Source organism: Crocodylus siamensis, chromosome 7 (genome assembly GCF_052110815.1).
Source record: "Crocodylus siamensis isolate JL-2025a chromosome 7, ASM5211081v1, whole genome shotgun sequence".
NCBI lineage: Eukaryota > Metazoa > Chordata > Crocodylia > Crocodylidae > Crocodylus > Crocodylus siamensis.
The window spans coordinates 67,055,519-67,082,322 of NC_143401.1; the positions used below are offsets into that span (position 1 = coordinate 67,055,519).

Genomic DNA, 26,804 nt, shown 5'->3' on the forward strand with positions numbered 1-26,804 from the left:
CTCAGCATTTGTGGAAAATAAATTCTCATCTGGAGCCCCTCTGGATTTCATGAATCAAGGCAAAAGCCAGAAGGGGGTGGGGGGTATGTCTCCCTTACTGCAGAGGTTGTTGCTGAATTCAGAGAAGTTATGGAGGGGTTTGAATTTAAAAAGGCTGAGAACCATGGTTATGGTAGCTAAAAGTATCAAATCATCATTAGTTACTCAGAAAATCAACTACCAAAGAATCTGTCTCTAAAGAAACAGACCAAAAAGTTAAATGGGACATACCTAATGGGTACCCTCAGGATATGAAACAAGTAACCACCAAAGCTCTATAATCATCTTAAGAATTCAAACATTCATATCATCTTCTGTACACTAGAAGAATGGATAGAGAAATCAAAGTTCACAGGGGCAACAGAATGTTCTGCTGCTTATACAGCATGCTCAGGGGCAACCAACATGGGTTCATCAGTGGCAGGTCTTGTCAGACCAACCTGGTGGCCTTTTACGATCAGGTCACCAATCATTAGACGCAGGGGTTGCTGTGGATGTAGTCTTTTTGGACTTCCGGAAGGCTTTCGACACTGTCTCTCACCCTGTCCTCATCAAAAAGCTGGGAGACTGTGGTGTCGATGCCCACACGGTCAAATGGGTCGCCAACTGGTTGGAGGGCCGCACCCAGAGGGTGGTAGTGGATGGGTTCTTCTCGACCTGGAAGGATGTGGGCAGTGGGGTTCCGCAGGGCTCGGTCCTCGGGCCCGCACTGTTCAACATCTTCATCAGTGACTTGGATGAGGGGGTAGAAAGCACCCTGTTCAAGTTTGCTGATGACACTAAGATGTGGGGGGATGTGGGCGCACTAGAAGGGTGCAATAGGCTACAAGCTGACCTTGACAGGTTGCAACGGTGGGCGGATGAGAATAGGATGGGGTTTAACACTGATAAGTGCAAGGTGTTGCACATGGGGAGGAAGAACCGGCACCACACTTACAGGTTGGGGAACTCCCCTCTTGCCAGCACGGAGACGGAAAAGGATCTTGGAGTCGTCATTGACTCCACGATGAACATGGGCCGGCAGTGTGGGGAGGCAGTCAAGAAGGCCAATCGTACCCTGTCATGCATCCACAGATGCATCTCGAGCAGGTCCAGGGAGGTGATCCTCCCCCTCTATGCGGCACTGGTCAGGCCGCAGCTGGAGTACTGCGTCCAGTTCTGGGCGCCACACTTCAAGAGGGACGTGGACAATATGGAAAGAGTTCAGAGGAGGGCCACTCGTATGATCAGGGGTCAGCAGGGCAGGCCTTATGAGGAGAGGCTACGGGACCTGAACCTGTTTAGCCTCCACAAGAGAAGGTTAAGGGGGGACCTTGTGGCCTGCTACAAACTGGTCAGGGGGGATCAGCAGGTATTGGGGGAGTCCCTGTTCCCCCGTGCGCTGCCAGGAGTGACCAGGAATAACGGTCACAAACTGGCGGAGGGTAAGTTTAGATTAGATATTAGGAGGCGCTACTTCACAGTCAGGGCGGCTAGGGCCTGGAACCAGCTTCCAGGGGAAGTGGTGCAGGCTCCTAGCCTGGGGATTTTTAAAAGGAAGTTAGATGAGCACCTTGCCGGGGTCATCTGACTCTGGTGCTCTTTCCTGCTAAGGCAGGGGGTCGGACTGGATGATCTACCTAGGTCCCTTCCGACTCTAGCTACTATGAAACTATGAAACTATGAAACTATAAAAATATTACTAGACAGACAATCCAAGTGATGTCTTGCAGAGCTTTCTGATTCCATATGCAAGTAAAGGAAAAACTGAACACTACTTGCCCAGCTGGTGTGAAACTGAAGATTTTGGTTTTAGAGAGACTACTTTCCCATATGAGACAAAGCTATTTAAAAAGGATGTTGGTGCAAGTAGAGTGGCCAATATTTGTATCATTACTTTTTCACCGGAATGTACTTCTTAAAAAAACCAAATGAAACCAATTAACTGTACACTTGGTCAGGCAGTGTAAGCACATCTTCCTATCACTGTCACCTTTCTTGTTCATCCCCAATTCCTACCTGTTGGTTACATCCACTGATAGCTTGTCTTAAATTTTAAACCTTTTTGAGGAAAGGACCATCTCTTCTTAATTATTTTTGTGAAGTACTGAGCAAAACCCATTGTATCAGATAGAGCATGTGTACCCTAGTTGCACAGCCACCAATAGAGCATGTGTTGCCTTTAAGATTCCAGAAAGAATTCCTGCTAATTTAACCAGAATATATCTATAGGTTCCGCCAAAATATGTCCTCTCCTGATCCTCTCTAGAATGGGATCTAACTTTAAGATACAATCTACCTGAACAGAAGTCCTGAAATTCTATAAATGTTAAACCATTTAGTAATAGATCTTAAGGAAAATGGGTTCAATGTGAGAGTTAAAAACAAATCAATGAGAGATTGAGGGAGAAGGAGCCAGCAACAGGGAGAGGGACTTAGGGCTGCCAGGCTCTGGAATGGACTCCCAAGGGAGGTGGTGCTCTCTCCTACCTTGGGGGTCTTCAAGAGGAAGCTAGACAGATATTTGGCTGGGGTGTTATGACCCCACACTTGTTCCTGCCTGAGGCAGTGGGTCAGACCTGATGATCTGTTTAGGTCCCTTATGAACCTAAGCACTATGAAACTATGAAATATGCAGAACTGCACACCCCAAAAAATCCACTCTCATTCAAACACAAAGTTAAAATCACACATGGCCATTTTCAGTTTCCTGCATGGCTTTTGCTTTCTTAAGCTCATAAAAGGATAAAGCTTTTGTAAAACTAAATGCAAGAGGTAAGGATTTCTTAGGGTGACCGGCTATGTAACTGGGTTAAAGTTAGGCAAACTTCTGAATGCAAAACATTCCTTCTCAGGTCTGACTGAGAAACTGAATGTGTTAAACCAGAGATGACAAAGATAAGATCTGGCCCATGGAGCCATAACATCCAGCAGCAGAGCTCCCAGAGGGGCTGGGATTTCGGGAGCAGGATAAGTGAGGGAAGAGCCCACTGCTGAATTTCAGCATATGAAGCTCTGCTGGGGACATATATAGATGGGGTATGAATGACAGATGCATTAACTCCCACAGCCCAGGGCTCCAAACACTGAAGTTGCTCACCACACCACTGAAGGTATGTCTGGATCAGGCCTGCAGAAGAGCCCCATGGTCCAGATCTGGTCCTGGGTTCCAAATTAATCTGACACTCCTGTGTTAAAATAACTGTCAAGCTCCATGCAAAACTGGGTGATATATATGAATAAAACAAATTCACTGAAAGACGCATGCTTGGATTGAACAAACTATTATGGAATCTGTGTTAAATTCAACTTTTGGTTGAAAAAACTGAAAAAGAACCAAAAAAAGTAAAGTTTCATTTTGACATTTTCAAAATTAAACATTTAAATATGTATTTCTGAAATTATGTTTTATTTTGAGATTTATCTTAAAGCAAAAGACCAAACAAAACCAAACCAAACATTTCCTTTTGGATCAAACAAGTTTTGCTCAAAACAAAATATTTTCCCCCTACACTCAATTTTTAGCTTAGGTTAAAAAATGATATGTTAGTCATACAGCTCTGGTTCCATGATTACCTAATTTAGCACCTCAGGTATATCTTAAGAGGGTCATTTTGTTTTTTGAAAGAAATTAATTGCATAAAATGTTACAATAAATTGCTGAAAATATTTTTTCCCCAGACTCTAAAAGCTGTTTGGAAGCAAAATCCTCATTCTATTGCTATTACCTTTTGTAAGTAAAGTAATAAGATAATTAATGAGCCAGTAGAAGCAAGCACCCTTCTTCCCTCAGTATTCCAAACACATATTGGCTGGAGCCCTCTAAACATGGTGTATTAGTAGAACAGAGTGTTCAATTCAATCTACAGTAGTTTCTACAATTTGTCAAATTTTGTCACCTATGGACCAGAATTTGGCTGCATTTTTGTATGTGTATTTGAAAGAGCTCTTCCCTCAATCCACTGCTGAGAAGCTTCTGAAGCACAAGCTAGCCGCATCTACATGCGACACTGACTACACAGTTGTTACTGCACAGTCATTTAGTACTTGTACAAAGAATAACTGGAGTTACTGAGCAGTAGCATCACCGAACTGCCTTCAGGTGACACGGTCTGTGCAGTACCTCATTATGACTGTGCAGTAGCGTCACATCACATTTCTGCCATGCAATGCTACCGAGCCATGGGAGCAGGGCCCTTCCTAGCAGGCTGGGGCCATGGGAGCTCTGCAGCCAAACTGATTCCAGCTCCCCATGCCCAAGCTGGGCAGGGCTGTCATGGAGCCACAGCCAGCTGGGAGGGGTCCAGTGGGGCCAGCCCAGGCCAGGCCATGGGGGCAAGGCCATTCCCAGCCATCTATGACTCCATGACTGCCTGGGCTGGCATGCACAGGCAGTGGCTGACCAGGCAGTGATGCAGAGGCAATGCTGCTGCAGCTGCAGGCAGGCACCTTGGTAGCCAGACTGGCTGCATAGGATGTGTTAATCATGCCCACAGCTGCCCAGGCAGGCTCAGAGGCACCAGCAGGCCCAGAGCCCAGCAGCCACCCACTGTGGGGGCTCATGTGCCCGCAGCCACAACCGCCACTGTAGGGTACCCCGTGTGTCACTGTGGGCAGGCAGAGCGGGTGGAAGGTGGCCAGGAGCTGGAGCTAGAGTTCCATGCACTGGGTAGAAGCTGCTGGGCAGAAGCTTCCAAGTGGTGCAGCAGGGGCAGAGATGGCAACAGCAACAGCAGCTGGAAGCGAGGGAGGCTGAACAGCCCCACTGGCCCCAGGCAGCTCCAACTTTCTGGTGCAGCTGCAGCTAGCCAGGTGCTGCACAGTGATGGACAGGGGATGTGGAAGCAGCTGCAGGCACATGAGCCCACTGGCCTGATTAACACATCCCATGCAGCCAGTCTGGCTGTCAGGGTGCCTGCCTGCAAGATGCCTGCCTCCACACCACTGCCCGGCCAGCTGCCACTCAGGCCAATAGGCTGAGCTGTCACAGAGCAACAGCTGGCTGGTGGGGCTGGGTTGGAGCTGCAATGAAAAAAGCATCTTTCTTCTTCATTAATCCCTCATACAGAAACTAGAATTTATGTATGTGTGTGCATGTGCACATGAATAATTTACTAAACTGAAATTACTTAGCATTCAAATGTTTGTAGCATTTTGTAAATCGACTTTCACCATTAATATATCCTCTGCCTTTGGGGAATGTGTGAAATAACAAGGCAGGTATTTTCACTATGGCTGGTAATGCAACACAAAAGATAATTTTAGAAAGATGGAAGATAGTGCAGTAACATTACATCTAAAACCCTTTGGAGAAGATCTACATTATTTGAATTAGAAAAGACAGATAAAGAATGTATATGTAATTTTGTATCCATTGTAGTCTTGTATCCATATAAAATCAGATGCGAATAAATCTAATAGTTTCAGTTTAGAACTGGGCCCTGATCGTGCAAATCCCAATATTCTTAATAATAATTTCAAGGAACTTCTGGAAGCACTTGAGTAACAACAAAAGAAGTAAAAACATCTTGAAGCTCAGATATTTATACAAATAGAGCAGCATGTTATTGATAGTTTGGATATGATAAACAATATCCATTATTTACTTATGTCGAAGTTATTAACATAAGGTTTTATGTATAAAATAGATATGTACAACTATTTGCACAGAAAATAGTATGTAAACATTAAACAATCTGTGCTTAATGTGGCAGCCTTTCAAATAAAAAGCTATGCAGTAGCAATGTATCTGATACGTATTCTAATACCTGAATTACACTTTAGAAATTTAAATTTCTTTACATTTAAGGCAGGGCTGTTCAACTGATGCAAGATGTTAAATTATGCCCCTTCCCTACCCTCTCACTGCTTCCCACCTCTCTTGTCTAGCTATCATTTCCTGTCTCCACTCCAGCATGAAGAGGTGAAGGTTAGTTTGGGGTACAGGCAGAATGAGGGGATTGGAGCCATGTCGTGGAGAAAGAAACTACACCCCAAGTGGTGCAACCTGGTGCAGCAGTGGGAAGGTGTCCATGTGTTACAATGAGGGGTACTGCACTTGTGTGGCCATGCGAAGCAGCAGGGAACAGCATCCACATTGCTCAATGATCCATGGCTCATGTGGTGCAGTGCATATAGCATGTGGCCCTTGCTGGTGTGGCCTCTAAGAGCTTGGAAGTTGGACAACCTCTTCTTACGGTATTTTTTCTCCCTCCCCTTCTGTTCATCCAGGTAAAATAGCCAAAATTCTTTGTTGCTCTCTGAATTGTTGTATTTTCTCACATGCAACACATCCTTTTCCTCAAAACCAGCTCTCCTCCCCAACATGGAGTATGTATATGAAATGGGGAAACTGATTTTCTGCCCAGAATAGAGGCACCCTGCTTTGATTCCTGCTTCACAGCAGCAAATGCCACAGTTGTGGCAACTGAGGGAATCAACTGACTTAATGGCTCAGTGCTCTTCACTCCACAGGTGCTTATGATTATTTCTCCTTTTTAATGGTGCTAATATTCTACTAATCAAGCTAACCCTTCTTAGGGCAATTCTGCTGTCTACTACCTGGTCCTGGACTCTCTCCTCCTATTTCACAGCCTTAGAGACCCTTTGGCTCTTTTCAGTATCATAGGTCCACCCATGGAAACCAGATATCAGCTAAGACTTTAGTTTTAGTTAAGCAGGAAAAGGAAGGTGAGTCACCTGAAGATTTGGCTCTGTCCCTGTTCTATGTAGCCATAACTCTGGAAAAAATAGTCTTTTTCTTCATTCTGCCTTTCAAAAACAAGATATGTATTATATTCCAAAATGTGAATATATGAGAGAGAATATGGTAGTACCTGGGATTAAATTTTGCTATGGCTTTCAGGCTGTAGATCTCAGATCATTGCTCAGTTTCTTTACCTTAAAACAACTTTGTGATGTAATTTATGTGAAAATTTATTTTGTCATTCAAGTAATGATATGTATCATTTTCTATCTGCTCAATGCAATATAGGTACCTTTGGCAGTGGGAAGATAAAATTAACTGGGTTAGGACTACCAAAATTAAGCAACATAATCTCTTCTACAAAGTAAGCAAAGTAAGCAAATTTAAAAGAAAAATCTAATATGCTGTTTAAAAATTAATCTCTGTTACATCAGTACCCCTTAATCAGAACCCCAAGAACATTTTAAAGTGTATTCATAAGTTCGTTACACTGTAATTAATACAAACATAATTCAGATCAGAGCTTTTATGTTGTGCACTGTAAATCATTAAAGTGGAAATGCAGCTGTTGACAGTACTTATAATTTTCCTTTTGCAATAGGATACTACTTCTTTCAATGGTATGTGTTTTACATAGCCTTTAACAGCCAGTGTTGAGAAAAATATAAAAAGTGCCTTGAATATATATATTTAAAACCATATTAAAATGTATTTATATTACCTGTGTACTAGTACTTGCATTTCTAATCATATAACAGTAGATGTTTTTCTCTGCTTATATGAGAAATCAGTAAAAAAACTAAAAACCTGCCCATACATATTTTACATGCTGTTTTGCATTCAGGTATTTATCATAAGGAAAGGAAAATGGTTAGTTGTATTAGGCAGCCGTAACTAATAAACTTTCTGCAAGCCATAATTAGTATTATTATAAAGAACTAAAATGAGGCCACAATTACTAAACAAACTCAGAAGTTAATAATGACATGTCCCTCACTGTCAACCTAAATTATTTTAAATGGGAACCAAACCAATACAACTTATTTCTAAATCACAGAAAGTTTTCTATTTTGTTCATAAATATAATTTGAACTACAAAATATACACTTACAGGAATGGAGTCTTTACGTTTAACATTGTTTATATGATCTCTCTATCTTTCACCTTGGCAATAATATAAGTGTCCTCAAAGCCTGATTATTAAAGTGTAGATACTGAAGAACTGAAAGGAGATTAAAAAGTATCTCAGTACAACTACTAGGTCTCAAAATCATAGTCTTGCTTTAGAAGTTTAAGTCTATTAAATCCATGTATTACAAATCACAGAAATACAAATCTTACCAGCAAAAGTATCTTTCATTTAATCTGTTTCTTTCTAAAATCCCAGAAGAGCAGGTACTTCAGACCCACAAAATGACAGCATACTGCATTTGTCCAAACTAACTGTCAGGCAGCAGCTGCTCAGTTTAAAGCAACAAACTGCGGCAAAATGCATAACTGACATGCTTTGTGTAAGCCACGAAGAAGACATGCATTTGGCTTGCTTGCTAAAAGGTCAGGTTACCCACCTCCCAAGATAAAAAGTTGAAGCACTGGGACTCAAATGGGAAGAAGTTTAGCATTTAAAGGGTGTGTCTAGACGAGACATTTACTGTGCAGTTGGCTAATTAGCTGTGCAGTAAACACAGCATGTTGACATGTGCACCTTTATTAGGCTGGAGTAAACTAATTTACTCCACAGCAGTTCATGTGTAGACACTTCCCCAGCTGGTTGGGGCACACGAGTGCTTTAGTGCAGGGGCTCTCTCTCAGCTAGGCCCACACTGAAACACTCTTATACCCAGCCAGCCCCTCTGCAGCATGTTGAGCTGGGGAGAGAGCAGCCCTGGGCTGGCAGGCCAACCCCATGGGCCCCCTGCCAGCTGGGGCTGCTCCAACCCAGTTCAACATGCTGTGATCCTGGGTGTGTATGTAAATGTGTGCCTGGGAACAATAAACTGTGGTGCAATAAACATCATAGTTTATTGTAGTACATTAATATGCTTGTGTTGATGCACCCAAAGAGTAGCAAACACTGTGGTCAAACTAAAAGCATTTGATTTTGGCAACTCAAATACAAAAAGCTATAATTCTGTTGGATTTTTTATCTTTAAATGTCTTATATAGGACGCAAGTTTGTCTACACTAGAACTTTACATAAGTGAAATTCTGTTTTAGCTGTGTTTTTAAGCTGAGTTAGTTTTGCTTAAGGAAATTTTACCTGAAACTGCAAAAACTGTAGGTTGGGTTTCTTTATAACTAATTTCCTAACTTTGGAGCCATTATGCACTCCAAAATTTGTTTCACTGATAAGGTGAGGTGGTATTAGCTTATATACTGGAAGAAATGGCTAAAGCCTAAGCTAAGACAAAAAGAGTTGCTTTCATGGCTCAAAAAAGCAGAAAACCCCCTACTCCTAATCATTCAGGCAGTCTGATTCACTGCAAAAAATAATAAATGGGATTATAATGACAATGCTGATCACAGAAAAAGTTTATGTTAGCAAACTCATTGATATCATAATTCTTCCCTAGATAATAGAAATAGTTAATACCAGACTCCACACTTGTATCACTTTTTCCTCTCACCTTAACCATAATCCTCTCTATCCTATAGCTTACATCAGGATGGTCCAACTGCCGAGCAGTGCAGGCAGTTTGAACTGCATCCCAGCTGCACACCCCATTGCAGCTGCAACTACGTAAGTAGCACAAGACCTCATGCTGCTGCCACCACACAGGCAGCACAAACTCCCATCACCACTGCACAGGCATCTGGTCCACTAGATGCCCTCTTGCCATGCCACCCTGCCCCAGATGTCACAGGAGCAACAAGAGGGAGTTGCAGCTGGGCTGGCAGCTGTGGGTCTCATATTAAGCCCTTGAGGGCTAGAGGTAGCCTGGAACCCACCAGCTGGACAGCCCTGGCCATTGCTAACAGCAGCAAAGCTACATCACTAAAAAATAAGGGATAGGAAATATGTTATGGTAGGCAAGACTTAAGAAAAAGCTGCCGTAAGAAACCTACCTCCTTTTGTTGAGGAAGATTGATGAAACTATTTATATAGACCTGAAATGCAAACTCTGTACTTCAGGCTGTTTTGTTTATACACTGAATATTATTTTTGTTTGGCGAAGCTCTGCTGACTTTTTGTTGGGGAACTGGAAATGGAGTCTGGCCATGACTATGCTACATTTTTTCCATTTAATAAATTTGTTATACTTCCTTTTCTTTGATCTGAAACATGTACATTTGGTGCAGTTTCAAAGTTACAATGAAAAACTATTAAATCTACATTTTTGAACCATTCAGGTTAAATACTATAATTTAAGAGTCATCACGGACATAATACATATATTTTATTAACAGTATTTTATCAATCAATATTAATTTACTACTCATTATTTCTTTATGAATAGAAACTATAAAATAGTTCAAAGCAAATATTTCTCATGATCACAGGATAAATTGTGGGAATTTAAGTACACTTTGAAAGCAAATATCCAACTGAAAGAATAAAGACAAATTCAGAATTTCATTTGTTTTAATAAAGAAAACTATATAGACTGTATTAGAATTTAACCCAAAGGCAATAAATTAATAATCCTAGTCTTACGTCAAATCTGGTCCACCAGGATTATGGTTAAGGTGAGAGTAAAAGAGCATTTTATTATAATTATAGTGTTGATTTCTTTCATAGTTGCTTGCTGGAAACAAAACTTCAAGGAAATCTTCAGTGATGACTCTCAAGGTCCTTGGAGGGTTGGGGGGGAGGTTTCTTTGGACTGACAAGCTAACATAAACACACCAAGCAAGTTCCATTCTACACTATAACTGTTCCCATGGACATTACTTTTATAAGACTAATTCAAACAAATTTTCAGACTTTTAAAATAATAAACTAGTTAAACACACTTGGAAGGATTAACTATGTGCACTTAAAATCCCATTTAATTTTTTCAAAGACTAATTAATCTTCATAAAAACATACAAGGTTTAGTTTTAAAGCTAGCATCACTGTTTGCACACAAGCCATAGATCTCTTAGCAATCCACCACTGACACATTAGCACACCCTTCATTCCCTTGCCTACAAGGGAGCTAATCTATCGGTCAGATTTATGGCCTGAGTTAAGCCACTTTCCATCAGTGGAATCAAGAGCTAGAGACTGCATCAACAAAAAAATTCCCTTGAAGCTGGAGCTCAGCTATACAAACTGACTACAGCACCAACCTTGCCTACACCTTGAAAATAGCCTGTTTCTGCTGACAAATGGATGGGGGCAAGCCCAGTAGATATTGTGACTAGGACACCAAAAAACAGAAGTTTATCAGTGCAATACTCCTGAGTTGCCTCACTGAAGTCATTCTCAAGCCCTCAGTTTCCAATGTGCTTTTTGGCCTACTTTCAGTTTTTAGAATATGCCTGTGGATCAAGGTAGGCAGAGTAGTTCACGCCTGTCTTTGCTGAAAAGTGGCAACACCTCAATGTAGACAAGCCCATAGAAACTCTGAACCATGGATGTTTAATCAGTTATGCAAAGTGTAACACCTAAAAGGAAAGATCAAAAACCTTGTGATTTTAATTGGGTTTTCCACGTCCTTGGTGTTTACTCTAAGCCTAAGGAATATGAATTAGATAAAAGAGGGATGACAATTTCCCCTGCAGTATTATTAATCTACCCTTTCTTTTACTTTTGTTACACCTGCTCCAGATAAAATGTGGATTAAATAGGAGCAAAAAAAAAAAAAAAAAAGAATAAAGGTTAAATTCAATTTCAACTATGCACTTTTTATTTCAATTTTTAAAATTTCAATTGTGTTTAGCTGCCAAACTGTAAAATCAGTCATTTATATTGCCTCCAGAAGAGCAAACTCATATATAAAGGTGGTATAAAGGTGCTTATCTCCATTACATAAAAAAAAACAAACACAACCATGTACCAGTGTTGAAGGTTTGTATTTTGGTAAACATTTCAACTTCTGGATGCTCTGAGCATCGTATCTGAGGAACATAGTAAAGTTTAAAAGCTGAGGAGTAGAAAGAGTGGGGCTAGGGACAGACATTAAAAAAACTAGAGCCTGAATTCATTCAATCTTTGCAGGTGACCTGCAGTGCTGAACCAATTTGCAAGTAAATAGACATTCCATTTTCACTCAGGAAATGCAAGCACATGCCTGCAGTGGCTCAGGCTAGAAGCCGGGTGACGCTGAAGCAGACCTCTCTTCCCTCCCATAGTGCTGAGCTGAGGGGGGATATGGCCAGGCCCTAGCAGGATGCTATGATTAGGGAGGGTTTTAAACCTCCACACTGGCCTGCACAGTCCCCAGATGGGGTGTACCTGGAGGGGGAGGGGAAAGCAGCTGTCACCAGGGTTTCCCACACCAGTTGATGCTCAAGGAGTGGGTAGTGTTGCCAGACCCCAGCCCTCAACTAGCACCCTGAGGCAAGGGGGGTGGGGGGACTGTTTGTGTGCACTGAATGCTGATGATACTGAGCTTTTCAATCTCCCTCTCCCTGCTTTTTCATACTGTCTGCAGCAAATTATTGCAAACCAGGTCATTTCTAACACCTCTCTCTGTCTCTTCTTGAACACTGACAGTTGCAGCCAACAGTGAGCAGAGTGCTTATCAGAACACAAAGTTTATCAGCCCATCAAGCCTTACAAAAGAAAACAGCTCTCTCATTAGTTTCAAGTTCTTCTTACCTTCAGGGTGCATTTGCAAGCTACTAGCTGTATGCCTTTGTTCCAATGAAATTAGAGACCCACACAGACACCTCTTAGCATTTGCTAGTATGTGGGGGGGGCATGGTCAAATGCCAGGGTCCATGTGCTGGCGTCCCTGCCAAGGGAGAAGGGCCAGAGGGGGTATCCTTGCTTGAGCAGTGGGTGGGGAGGGGGCAGGGGGAAGCCTGCCAGACACTGCAGTCCCCCACCTCCTTCTCAGCCAACCGGAACAGTGACAGCACTCCCGCTAGGGAGAAAAGGGGTGGGGCCAGCCCTGCTCTCCGGAGCAGACAGCTCAGCCCAGGGCTGGAAAGCATGCTGGGATGCTGGGGGACTCTGATTTAACTTAAACCAGGAAGGGGTCTAGGATAGAAGTTCCAGAAACTGGTTTGACCCAAATCAGTTAAGTCTGATACTACATTCAACCAGGTTTATCTTAAACCAGTTTCGGCCATTTTGAAACTGGTTTATGTGCACTGAACTTATGTTCTGTTACAGGTTTAAACTGGTTTATGATCACTTAAACTGGTTTATGTTTAACTTCTGTCCCTAGCCCAGGTGAAATTATACTCAATATTTTTCCCATTAGCATCCTGGAGCTGAAAGGAGGACCATCAACTGGATCCAAGACATTACCATTCCCCACACTACTGCCATGGACACAATCCTCAGACACCTCAGTGCCCTGCTTCCAGGTGCACACAATGCCTCCTAGCCACACCACTACCAGCAAAGAAGCCACTGCTGCAGCACAACCCCTAGGACCCACAGACAGGACCCTGGTCCCTCCTGTCTTAGGTGGAATGAAGTGAATCTAACACGGCAAGGGTTTAGACAAGGGCTCACCATAGTTGCCTCAGTGTCTCCATGTGAATACCCAGATGAGTGCAGAGAGGGTCCAAGACATCTCCCCTTGTAGTTCATTTTTAGAAGCAAGAGCAACAATTTCCCTCAAAGGCTCTTTGTTGGTCCTGTTTAACTTCAGCTACACCACCTGTGCAAAGGAGGCTTCTGCAGAGAGGGCGTAGTGGTGGTCCAAGACCAGTGGACTATATAGCTGAAGAATGCATGTGGGATGCCCACAGTAAATGTCGAAAAAACAAGGAGATGCTGCAGGCCTTGGTTGCTGACTCCGAGCACACATGGCTGACTCCTGGTGCCAGGAGCTGCAGGACCGGCATGAGGAGAGTCTTGAGATTTGGAGGACATAGGCTAGGCAATGCCTGCACTTGGGGTGCCAAGGTGCATGAACAGGGGGCTGATATGGCAACCCACTGTTTGGAGATGGAAACCTACACTGCTGAGCTGAGAAGAGTTGCAGCATGAGAACAGAAACTTTAGGGACAGGGTCTGGACCACCTGGTCTCCAGCTGTGACACCCCTGACTGGTGCCAGCATGGCCTCCCATGGAGGGCAGTAGCCCTCATGGCCGGGAATGGTGGGAGAGCCTGCTTCTCAGCCCTTCACAGCATGTTGTACCCCAGTTCAGGTACTCTCCCCCATGGCATCCCATGGGAGGGATCCCAGGATGCCAGCCAGGGGGAACACTCCCCACCACACCCTGGCCAGGAGCTCTGTAAGTAGAAGAAAGACCCAGGATGGGAGGGTTGTCACAAGGGAGCTGATGAACCATTGTCCAGAGAGGCAGAAATTCACCAGGTGGGCCTCACTCCAGCAGGCAGAGGTGGGCAAGGGGAGCAGGACCAAGCAGGCTGGACTCCAATGCCAGGGCCAGGGGATAAACCACCCTTCTACCAGTGCTGACCCATCCTGCTCCCCCCAAACTCGGGCAGTCACCTCATGTATGCAGGCCCCCCAAAGGGTTCCAGGAAAGTCCTAAAGAGGAGCACTCAGAAAGGGTGGAGGGGGGAAACCCACCAGCCCCACCAGGCCAGGCTGCCCCGGGAATGCATCTGGCAATAAAACCTGACATTCTGCAAGAATGTCCAAGAGGGAGGGGGGTCTTCTACTCCCCATGGCCCCTCTTCTGGCCCAGGTCCCACTATGAGGGAGCAGTGCCACCTTGGTGGGGATAGGCACCCTCGAGGCTTGTTCTTTCTGCATGGCCTGAGCCTCCCAGAATTGGTTGGGTGTCATGGCCCCAGGGTTCCCAACAGGAAGATTGGGCCCCAGGAGCAGCGGCCAAGGGGCAGGGCATCCCCTGAGGGAGAGCCAGGTGTCCACACCCCCCACTGTGCTGATCCATCCCTCCCCACAACCTCTCCTCCCCCTGGCCCAGCAGCCACCTCCAACACCCACCGTGCAGCCCTCTCAGGCAGACAGTGTGTCTGGGATCACATATCTGTCCAGCTTTTACACAGATAAGTCCCTGGTATTCACTTCTTAGTCCAGGACTTACTGTGCCAGGTGTATAGCTGCTACCCCATGCCTCCCCTCCAAGGTTCTGTGTTTCTTGAGTTCAGCCCTGCAGCATTTCCTCAGAACCAAAACACATCCTTGCTCATCTCATCATCCTAACAACCCCTTTCAGATTAATTTGCCTCCTTCCCAAACCTCCCTTGCTCACCCGCCCCAGTTTGCTGGCTTTTATTATATGGGCAGAGAGACCAAAGTCTGCCATGGGTAATGTTTAGCACATTTTCTTTATTAAACACAAGAACAGTTCAGCATCTGCAACATCTGAACCCATGACACGTCACTTTCTCATACCTTATTGCCACCCACCCTGGTGTGTGCCCCTGGGGTGAGTGAGGGAGGGGACAGGAAGGGGAACAGCATTTAAACAGCCTTGGTTGTGGACAGCAATACCCAGAACACAGGACCAGAGGAGCCCAGGGCAGGAGAGAACCATGGCTTGTTGCAAGAACATGGGCCCTCGATGCCCTCTGGTCCTACTCATCTGAGGGTCCTCAAGGGTTAGGAGGTAGTTGGCCAAGGCTTCATGGATCTGGACTGCCTGCCACTGTGTGGTGCCAGTGGCTCCAACATCAGTGAGGTGTTGGCCACATGAATGAGGAATGTCCCAGCATGTGATGTGGGGGCATAGATGGGCAACAATGTGCAGGAAGGTCACCCAATGCATGAGGAAGATCTGGAGCCACTGTTCATTACCCCAGGTGCCCAAGACAATGCACTCCCACCAACTGGTGCTGGGGATGCAGGGCCAGAACTGGCAATTGATAGTACGGAGGTGGTGCCAGAGCACCATGGTATCCATGGTACTTCATCCTCATTGGCCATGTGAAAGTCAGTGGCATAGTCCAAGGTGCTTGGTGGGTACAGGGTGTGGTAGATGGCTGGTTGTTGGGTTAGGGACATGAAGGTGTATGCCATGGTGACAAGCAGTTGCATCATGTCCAGGTGTATGTGGAAAGGCTGGACTTGTTCAAATCAGCAGGTCCAGATGCTCTCTACCCCAGAGTGTTGAGGGAGCTAGCAGAAGTTATTGCAGGGCCCTTGGCATGGTTTTATGAGAGCTTGTGGTGCTCGGGCCAGGTGCCAGATGATTGGAAGATAGCCAACGTGGTCCCCATCTTTAAAAAAGGGAGGAGGGAGGACCCGGGCAACGATAGGCCTGTCAGTCTTACCTCAATCCTAGGGAAACTCTGAGAAGATCATCATGGAGCACATCTGTGATGGGCCAGCCTCAGGGATGATGCTCAAGGGTAACCAGCACAGTTTCATCAGGGGCAGGTCATGTCAGACCAACCTGATTGACTTTTATGATCAGGTCACAAAAGCACTGGATGCAAGTGTTGCCGTGGATGTAGTCTTTCTGGACTTCAACAAGGCCTTTGACACCATCTCCCACCCCATCCTCATTAAAAAATTGGGTGACTGTGGCATTGATACCTACACTGTCAGATGGATTGCAGATTGGCTGAAGGGTCGTACTCAGAGGGTAGTGGTGGATGGGTCATATTTGACCTGGGGAGAAGTGGGCAGCAGAGTCCCCCAGGGCTTGGTCCTTGGGCCCACGCTGTTCAATTTCTTTATCAGCGATTTGGACGATGGGGTGAAAAGCAACCTGTTTAAATTCACTGATGATGCCAAAATTTGGGGTGAGGTGAGCACGCAAGTAGGGAGGGAAAGACTGCAGCAAGACCTGGATAGGTTACAGGGGTGGGCTAACAAAAACAGGATGCGTTTCAATACTGACAAGTGCAGGGTGCTGCACTTGGGCAGTAGTAACCAGCAGCACACTTACAAGATGGGAAACTCCCTTCTTGAGAGCACAGAGGCAGAAAGGGATCTTGCAGTCATTACTGACTCCAAGATGAACATGGGCCGACAATGCGAGGTCACGGTTGGCAGAGCTAACCGGAACTTGTTGTGTATCCACAGGTGCATCTCAAGCAGGGCCAAGGAGGTGATCCTCCCCCTCTATGCAACACTGATCAGGCCACAGCTGGAGTACTGTGTCCAGTTCTGTGCCCCCACTTCAGGAGGGATGTGGACAATATTGGTCCAGAGGAGGGCCATCTGCATGATCGGGGACAACACGGCAGACCCTACAATGAGAGACTGCAGAACCTGAACCTGTTCAGCCTTCACAAGAGAAGGCTGAGGGGGGACCTGGTGACCATCTATAAACTCACTAGGGTTTGGGAGAGACCTTGTTTCCCCTAGTGCCCCCTGGCATAACAAGGAATAACGGCCACAAGTTGTTGGAGAGTAGGTTTAGATTAGACATCCATAAGAACTACTTCACAGTTAGGGCGGCTAGGAGCTGGAACCAACTTCGAAGGGAAGTGGTGCTGGCTCCTACCCTGGGGGTCTTTAAGAGGAGGCTTGATGCCTACCTGGCTGGAATCATTTAAGCCCAGTTTTTCTCCTGCCCAGGCAGGGGGTTGGACTTGAAGATCTACAAGGTCCCTTCTGACCCGATTTCTATGATTCTATGATTCTATGTGCACAATGTCCCACAGTCTCTAGTGAGAGTTTAGCAGAGTAACAAGAAAGACATGTCATATGTCCTGGGTCTCCATTCTTGGGTGCGAATGGTGGGACAGTATGGCAGGGTGCAGGCAGTTCAGGACAGAGGGGCTAGTACAACTCACAAATGAGAGCAACCACTTTGAATCTCTCCTGCAAGTCTCTGGCTTTGCATCAGGAAGGGTCTCAGATGAAGGGTCAGGGGTTGGAGCATGCCTGCCCATGCCATCAGTCAATTGGGTGGTCTAGACAGTAAGCTTGCTCTCTGATGCTCCTCCCACCCCCTTCTTAGTCAGCTGGCTGGGAAGCTGAGAATGGGGTTTGGGGGTCCCAGCTGGAGGGTTAGGAGAAGAAATGGCTTGGAGGGCTTCCCTTCCCCAAACCCCTCATCAGGCAGACCCCAGCTGGGTTTCAGTGGTAGCCAGGGAGAGGGTTTAAGCTCTCCCCCACCCAGCCCCAGTGTGCCGACCCAGGCCGGGGCTTGGTCATACCCCCTTCTCCCCCTGCAGGGAGTGGAGGAAAAGACTGGAAGGGGCTGCTTCCCCACCCCAGACAGACCCCAGCTGGGCTAGGGAACAGAGGGGTTGAAGCAACCCTACTACTTTGGAACAGATTGCATAGCCCAGGGCTACAAAGTATTCTGGGATGCTAAGGACACTGTGAGTTAACTTGAACTGGGAGGGGGTTTGGGATGGCAATTCCATCAACCAGTTTGACTTAAATCAGTTAAGTCTGATATGGTTTATTTAAGTCCTGGGTCTCCATTCTTGGGTGTGGATGGTGAGACAATATGGCAGGGTGCAGGCAGTTCAGGACAGAGGGGCCAGTACAACTCACAAATGAAAGCAATTATGCTGAGTCTCTCCTGCAAGTCTCTGGCTCTGAGTCTGATATGGTTAAGTCCAACCAGGTTTATTTTAAACAATTTTGGCCATTTTGAAAGTGGTTTAAAGTGCACTGAGCTTCTGTTCTGTTATAGGTTTAAACCAGTTTCTGATCACTTAAACTGGTTTGTGTGTAACTTACTGGTTGTCTGTCCCTAGCCTAAGTGTTTTGCACTTGATCTCTAGTACAGATATCCATCCGTGCATGCATGTACCCAATGGTCTCATATCTATGCACTAGTTGACCATTATTAATTAATACAGGAGGCAAACATCATATCTTTTACAAGAGAACTCTATAAAACTTTTTCTCTCTGTTACATTTATAGAGACTCATATACCAAAGTCAGGCAAGGTTCTTTGGATAGATGTGATATATTTTATTAGATCAAATAAACTGTTGAAAAAAAGTTCTTTCAAGCTTTCAGGCACAAGATTCGTCTGGCATAGAGAGACTCTGGAAAGATGTCACATCTACCCAAGAAACCTTGCCTGCCTATGTCCTTAGACCAACACAGCTACAACCAACAGTCTCATATACCAAAGGAGCAATTTCCTTTTGCATTATTTTTGCCTTTTATATATAAAGAGCTGAAACAGGAAAACAAACAAACAAACCTTAGTACAGGAGAAGAAAAACATACATTGGTTCCAAGAGAGGAAAAATTTACTGAGGAAAATCTCTGTGGGTGCATCTACATGTGAAATTCATGTGACGTGATAAACACTGGTACATTTTTACACTGGAAAAAACCTCCTGGGTGGAGCATCTGCATGTGTGCCTAGGATTGCAGCACTTTGAGTCTAGGCAGAGCAGCCTTGGGCTGACAGGGGATGTGCGGAGTCAGCCCTGGGCTTTGGGACATGGCATCGAGCAGTGGAGGGGCTAGTTGGGGCACAAAGGTGCTAAAGTGCAGGGCTGGGAAACAGGCAGCCCCTGCACTTCAGCACCTTGTGCCCCAGCCAGCCCCTGTCACCATCTACACATGCATTTAGGCAAAGTAAATTACTCTGCCATAGTATAGTACTGTTCCCAACAGTACTATCCTATAATAGAGTTAATTAATTTACTGTGCCCTAATAACGGCATGCATGTGATGCTTTACTGTGGAGCTAATTAGCCAATTACGTAAAAACACGCACATGTAGATGCACTTTGCATGACCTAATATCTTCTGCAAAAATGGTACAAAAGTCCTCTAAAGGCTAATGTATTAATATCCAACAATTCCTGCTTTTTATCAGAAATCAGAATACGTATAAATGCAAATGGTAGTGTCTCTCTTAGGCAACCAAAATATCCTTGGCACTTAAATTAATTTAACTCTTAACCTTTTGTACTGCACACTCCCAAGATACCAAAACTTAGGCTTACGTACACTTGAAGTGCCCCACTCTGAGCACATGAATGCCAAACTCCTATAAAAGCTCCATGGTGATCAAGAATGGACGTGGGATGGTATCTGAAGTCCACCTAAGTCCCCATAGGCACCTGAGCCTTACAATCACAAGCCTAATGCAGAGAACAATACAGAATTCACTACCAAGTACAACAGTCAACACGTAGAAGGCAGGCCAGGGTAGCAACTTAGATCAGGGGCAGCCTCTCTGTAGGAACTGTGCCATTACTTGTCAAGGAGGATGGTCCCTGAACTAAGTAACTACTGTATTTACTTGAATATAAGATGGCATTTTTCCCCCACTCAGCATGGGGGGTGGGGGACCTCATCTTATATTCAAATACCAGCAAACCCTGTCCCCCACCCCTTAAATACATTGTCTATCACTAAACTGTTGCTAGAAGCAGTATGTGCTCAGTCATGGAAAACAACTCTGAAGTTGATTGAATGCAGCCATGCACAGCATAACCATAAACCACATGGCCCACACTGGGCAAACACAGTGAAGAGAACTTGCCAGCGGACCAAGGCACTTAAGGGGGCACTTAAGGGAGCCCACCCCTGCCCCAGCCCTGGCACAATCTGTGGGCAAGGCAAGAGCCCCCAAGGGCACACCTGCCTGCCTGTACACTAATGCCAGGAGCCTGGGCAACAAGCAGGACGAGCTCGTCCTCCTGCTCAGTGCAAAGAAATATGATGTCATTGGGATAACGGAGACCTGGTGGGACTCCACCCATGACTGGACCACGGGTATAGAGGGCTATACCCTATACAGGAGGGATCGTGTTGGCAAAAGGGGCGGGGGTGTAGCTCTCTATGTGAAGGAAAGCTACATGTCCCTGCAAGCTGATGTTGGCGACCGGCATGGACAGCTAGAGACCCTCTGGGTAAAAATTCGTAGGGAATTCGGCACAGGGGACACAATGGTGGGAGTCTACTACAGACCTCCCACTCAAAGTCCCGAGCTTGACCAGGAGTTCGCCCGGGAACTGACTGAGGCCGCTTGCTCCAGGACCTTGGTTGTCATGGGTGACTTCAATTACCCGGACATCTCGTGGGAAGATCACTCAGCTAAATCTGAGCGGGCGCAAAGCTTTCTCTCGTGCGTGGATGACCTCTACCTGACTCAAGAAGTCTATGACCCAACGAGAGGCAAAGTGCTGCTTGACCTGGTACTGGCTACGGGGGACGACCTAATCGGCGGCCTAGTGATTGATGGGAAGCTGGGTGACAGCGACCACGAGCTGATCACCTTCACCATCCGCCGTAAAGCTGGCAAGTCAGTCAGCAACACAGAAGTCCTTGACTTCAGAAAAGCCGACTTTGATAAGCTCAAGAGGCTAGTCGGTCAGGCCCTCAGGGACCATGACCCCAGGGAGATGGGAGTTCAAGAAGAGTGGTTGCTTCTCAAGGAAGCGATCCTCAGTGCACAAGCTAAATCTATTCCAACACAGAGGAAAGGCAGCAAGAAGGCACAGCAGCCCCCCTGGCTCTCCAGAGACCTAGCGGACTTACTGTGGCTAAGAAGGAAAGCCTACAAAGGATGGAGGATGGGATTCACCTCCAAGGAGGATTACTCCGCGCTGGTCCGGTCCTGCAGGGAGCAAACCAGGAAAGCCAAGGCTGCAACTGAACTCCAACTAGCTTCAGGCATCAAGGACAACAAAAAGTCCTTTTTCAGATATGTGGGGAGCCGGAGGAAAAGCAAGGGCAATGTTGGACCCCTGCTAAACCAGATGGGGCAACTGACAACTGATGCCCAGGAAAAAGCCAACCTATTAAATAGGTACTTTGCGTCAGTCTTTCATCAGTCACACGGGATGCCCATGCCTGCTATGGGACAGGGAAATCTGGGTGAGGGGGATCCCCTACCTTCCGTCAATGCTGACCTCGTGAAGGAACACCTTGAGAAGCTGGATACCTTCAAGTCAGCCGGCCCTGACAATCTGCACCCCAGGGTACTCAAGGAGCTGGCAAGCGTCATAGCCCAGCCCCTGGCACGGATCTTTGAAAACTCCTGGCGCTCTGGTGTAGTGCCCGAAGACTGGAAGAAGGCCAATGTGGTGCCGATCTTCAAGAAAGGGAGGAGAGTGGATCCGCCTAACTACAGGTCCATTAGCCTGACTTCTATCCTGGGGAAGATCTTAGAAAAGTTTATTAAGGAGGCCATCCTTGAGGGACTGGCCCAGGCTAACATTCTAAGGGACAGCCAGCACGGGTTTGTTGTGGGTAGGTCTTGTTTGACCAATCTCATTTCCTTCTATGACCAGGTGACCTATCACCTGGACAAGGGAGAAGAGATTGATGTCATATATCTTGACTTCAAAAAAGCCTTTGATCTGGTATCCCATGATCACCTCTTGGCCAAACTGCCCAGTTGTGGCCTTGGCTCCACCACGATCCGCTGGCTGGGAAATTGGCTTCGTGGTCGGACCCAGAGGGTTGTGATTGATGGCAGTCACTCATCGTGGTGCCCTGTGACCAGTGGGGTCCCTCAAGGCTCTGTCCTGGGACCCATACTGTTCAACATCTTCATTAACGATGTGGACACTGGAGTCAGGAGTGGACTGCCCAAGTTCGCCAATGACACCAAACTTTGGGGCAAAGCATCCACGCCAGAAGATAGGCGGGTGATCCAGGCTGACCTGGACAAGCTCGGCAAATGGGCAGACGAGAACCTCATGGTGTTTAACACCGATAAATGCAAGGTTCTCCACCTTGGGAGGAAAAACCTGCAGCACCCTTATAGGCTCGGCAGTGCTACGTTGGTTAGCACTACAGAAGAAAGAGACTTGGGGGTCATCATTGACCACAAGATGAACATGAGCCTCCAATGCGATGCTGCGGCTAGTAAAGCGACCAAAATGCTGACGTGCATCCATAGATGCTTCTCGAGCAAATCCCGGGACGTCATTCTCCCCTTGTACTCGGCCTTGGTGAGGCCGCAGCTGGAGTACTGCGTCCAGTTTTGGGCTCCACAATTCAAAAAGGATGTGGAGAAGCTTGAGAGAGTCCAGAGGAGAGCCACACGCATGATCAAAGGTCAGGAAAACAGATCTTACGATGACAGGCTGAGAGCCACGGGACTCTTTAGCCTGGAAAAGCGCAGGCTCAGGGGTGATCTGATGGCCACCTATAAGTTTATCGGGGTGAACACCAGGATCTGGGGGAACGTCTGTTCGCCAGAGCGCCCCAAGGGATGACGAGGTCGAATGGTCACAAACTCCTGCAAGACCGTTTCAGGCTGGACATAAGGAAGAATTTCTTTACTGTCCAAGCCCCCAAGGTCTGGAACAGTCTGCCAGCGGAGGTGGTTCAAGCACCTACATTGAACACCTTCAAGAGGAAATTGGATGCTTATCTTGCTGGGATCCTATGACCCCAGCTGAATTCCTGCCCTTTGGGCAGGGGGCTGAACTCGATGATCTCCCGAGGTCCCTTCCAGCCCTAATGTCTATGAAAAAAAACAAAACAAAAAAACCCAAAAATTTTCTTTTTTGTATGTCGCTTTAAAATGAATCCCTCCATGGGGAACTGCCATCAGGCCTGGAGGCACTGTAATACCACACCAGCACTGGACAGCCAGAGCCAGCCCTAACACCCTCCCTTCAGTGTGAAAAAATACTAGATTTAATCCTGGCCAAAAGGCCAAGATGTTAATGGGAAACTTTTTTTTTTTTTGATCCTTAAAAAAACAAAAAGGGTGGGCGTTCCCTCCGCAGGGAACTGGCATCAGGCCTGGAGGTACTGCAATACCAGGCCAGCACGAGGAAGGCCACAGCAAACCCTGATACCCTCCCCTTGGTGACAAAAATGCTACATTTGAGATGTTGATTGGGAGCCTACCACAAGAGTAAGTTAGTGCATCCCATCTGGTTAAGATACAAAGTCCATTGTGTTTAGTCCCCTGCAGGACCAACTCTTTTTCCAGTCATGGTGAGCCACTATATCAAATACATTTCAACTTTCTTTTCACTCCCACAGCTGAGCTGTGCCTTTCTTTCCCATTTCCAAAGAGTCCTGTTTCTTCACCAGCTTAAATATCTAGCAAACATCACCAAACTTCCATGTAGCTAAAAAATTCTGTCGCCCCTTCTCGCAGCCTGTTGCATGTGATTAGTGTGGCCCTGCCCTCTATAAGGTGGAGACAGACAAGGCAGCCCTGCACCTCAACTACATATAAAGTTTTGGTGGGTCCCAGGACTTGTGACGGAATACCTGGTTCCAGTTGCAAGTGGGGGGCTAATTAGTAAGTGGATTTTTTGTGGGATATCTGGAGTACAGACTCATGCTAAGCAGCACTAGGCTGTGGGTTTACAATGGCTTGAACTGCTGCTGACTCTCCAGCCCAATGAACTATATGGTAAGTCATGAGCCTTTTGATTCTGAACTAATATCATGCCCCAAGACATATGCTCAATGGGAGGGCAGAAAAAGAACTTCAGGGATGCCCTCACGGCCAGCTTAAAAAAATGCAACATCAGTGTCAACTTGGGAAATGCTATCACCCAGGACTACTCCAAATGGAGGAAGAATCTGTTGCAGGGATCTCAGTACTTTGAAACCTCCCAACAACAGAAGATGGAAAAGTGGGAGCGGCAAAAACAGCATGTCATGGATCAAATCAAGAATCCAAACCCCTCCACTCCTCCCACAACATGGAAACACAAAACTGCAATCCTGGATAGGCCTCATCAGCCATCTTCAGACACACAGATAAGAATCATGGAAGACAACTGTCCTTAACTGTGAGGGATTGCCAAAGACTATCATGTATAGTTTGTACTATGTACAGTTAGGTACAAAAATGCTGTTCAGCAGTGTATTTATGGAGTACCTATGCTGAAACTTGGAGCAGTTTGCAACAAGTTAAAATGCATGAATTCTGGATGAACTTACCCATAGTAATTTTCATATATGCAAGTTACTATGGATATATTTATTGTGAAGCCAGTGGGGTTTTTGTTCCTTGCATTTCAAACTAAAAAGGGGGGAAGGGGGAGTAGGTGACTGCTGCAGTTCTGACCCCAAATAAGGACTGGTCAGGCCCACCTCTTCCTCTCTTCTTCCCCCTGGTGCTTACAATGTGTGTACAGCTCACTTCCTTCCATTGTGCTTGGAGAGGGAAAAGATCTTGAGCAGAGTCTGACAGTGGGTGGAGGAGGAGGAAGGCTACAGGGGAAAGAACTGGGGAGGGCAGAGGGCAAGGGGGCCACCTGATCCCTGGAGCCACTATTTTCCTTGCTATTGCGGTGGGAGGGGACGAATTTAAGGCAACTCTCCGATATGACACCTGCAACATTTGAACATATTTATCATTTTTTCATATCTAGAATCTAATTATTGGGAAGTCATCTTATATTCAAATAAATACAGTAAATTGAGTTTGGAAGATTCTGGTTCTGCTCCCAATTCTGTCACAGATTCCTGCATGATTTTAGGTAAGCCTCAGTTTCTGTGTACTTCAGCGTTGCAAATCTCCATTAAATACTTACTTCTTATACAACAACATGAAGATAAAGCCACTAAGGGCTTGTGTACATATGGAAGCTTTTAGCGTGTGAATTTGAAATCTACTAACAATTTCATACCAACTCCTCATATGGATATGCATATTCAATGGTAAGAGTACCTTTCTGTGTTTTACCTTAATGCAGTTCCAAACCTAAGGCCTTCTTACTACAAAACCAGTGTGGCAAAATGGGAAGCCAGTGTGGAACGACTATTCCAGAACAGTTTTTCTGCAGACAAGCCCTGATATATCTGGCGGGCTTAAACAATACATAGAGGAAGGCCTTAAAAAAATCAGTAAATAAATAATGATCTGTATACACTTACTTTGCAGTACTATGTAAATAATGACAACAATAACAATTAAATATTACAGACACTTGTCCAAAGGCATGAGTCCATTCAGCTCATAAATAGGAGCGCTTATCTAAATATTTGATATTATAATATAAAGAAATATTTATCTTCTTGACACAATGACATAAACATTAATCACTTGGTAGAGACTGGAATACTTCTAAAGAAAATTAAAAATTAAAGTTGTTGTGGTTTCTTTTATAAAATAGAATATTTCAATATTACCAGTACCTTTAACTTTTCACCAACATAGAACAGATTGTCATTTCTCAACTAACTGAATCATATAGAAAGCATGTAGTATTTTTTGCATCTCTCTGTTCCACATAAAAGAATATAAAGTACGGTGCAAAGATCCGCATTCTATAGAACAGGGAGGTCCAGTTTCTGAGTGCCTGGGACCACACACTATGTAGGCCACCAGGCCCCCACCCCTGGGCCACATGGGCAGTGTGGGCTCTCCCTATTCCTAGCCATGACCCCTACAACACATGTGCCCCTACAGGTCAAGCCACAAGTCCCACAGGGGTGGGGGCAAGAAATAGAAGCTGGGAGATGGAAGGGGTGCAGCAGCAGCAAGAACAGTGGGAGAAGGGGCGGGTCAGGTCACCTCACAGCTCATCAGCTGGACAGTCCTGCTGTAGAATATGTAATTTCTGTAGTTCAAATGATCGTGTGAAAATTCAAAACAATTAAATCTTAATTACCTTTAAGCATTGCCCTTCCAGTTGATCCTCCCAATATATTTAGAAGCCCACTTCTTGCTCCCAGTGATGTAGTTGCTTCTAGCAGAGCACCAGTAATACTGTTAGAGAGTGAAGTCCTGTGTAAAGTGGTACGGTATTGAAAGTGAGCACCTTGTACACATGTTTTTATACAATAGCCATCATCTTTGCATCTACAAACTGTATTTAACATTGGAAGCTTTCTCAGAGGATAAGGAAAATATTTAAGAGTATCTTCTGCTTCCTCTTCTTCTCTCACTGCACTGAAGATCTGTAAAAAATAAAAATGTAGTATGTGTTAGTTCAGTTAATTATGGCAATAAGTTGAACCTGCTAAAAAAATACCATCATGATTTCTTATAAAAGTTCAGTGGGCTTAAAGAGCAAACGCTGTACTAAAACATTACATTTATGCATTAGATGGAAAATTCTAAGAATCCATAACTGATTTGTAATCATTTCATTAGGGATCTTAAACTGGCTATTTAGAGGCGTTTTCTAACAGGGTGCTTTAAAAATAGTGCTTTAAAGCCTTCTAAT

The 26,804-nt window shown here is 45.4% G+C and overlaps 1 protein-coding gene across 2 annotated transcripts in view; it reads right to left on the bottom strand.

Annotated features, from left to right (window-relative positions):
* Positions 1–26,804, bottom strand: part of PLCE1 (phospholipase C epsilon 1) — a 343,905-nt gene that overhangs the window by 169,792 nt on the left and 147,309 nt on the right. For both annotated transcript variants that reach the window (XM_090058651.1, XM_090058650.1), the window contains one exon: positions 26,247–26,535. In XM_090058651.1, coding sequence (XP_089914777.1) covers positions 26,247–26,535 — 289 coding nt within the window. The remainder of the gene's footprint in view (positions 1–26,246; positions 26,536–26,804) is intronic.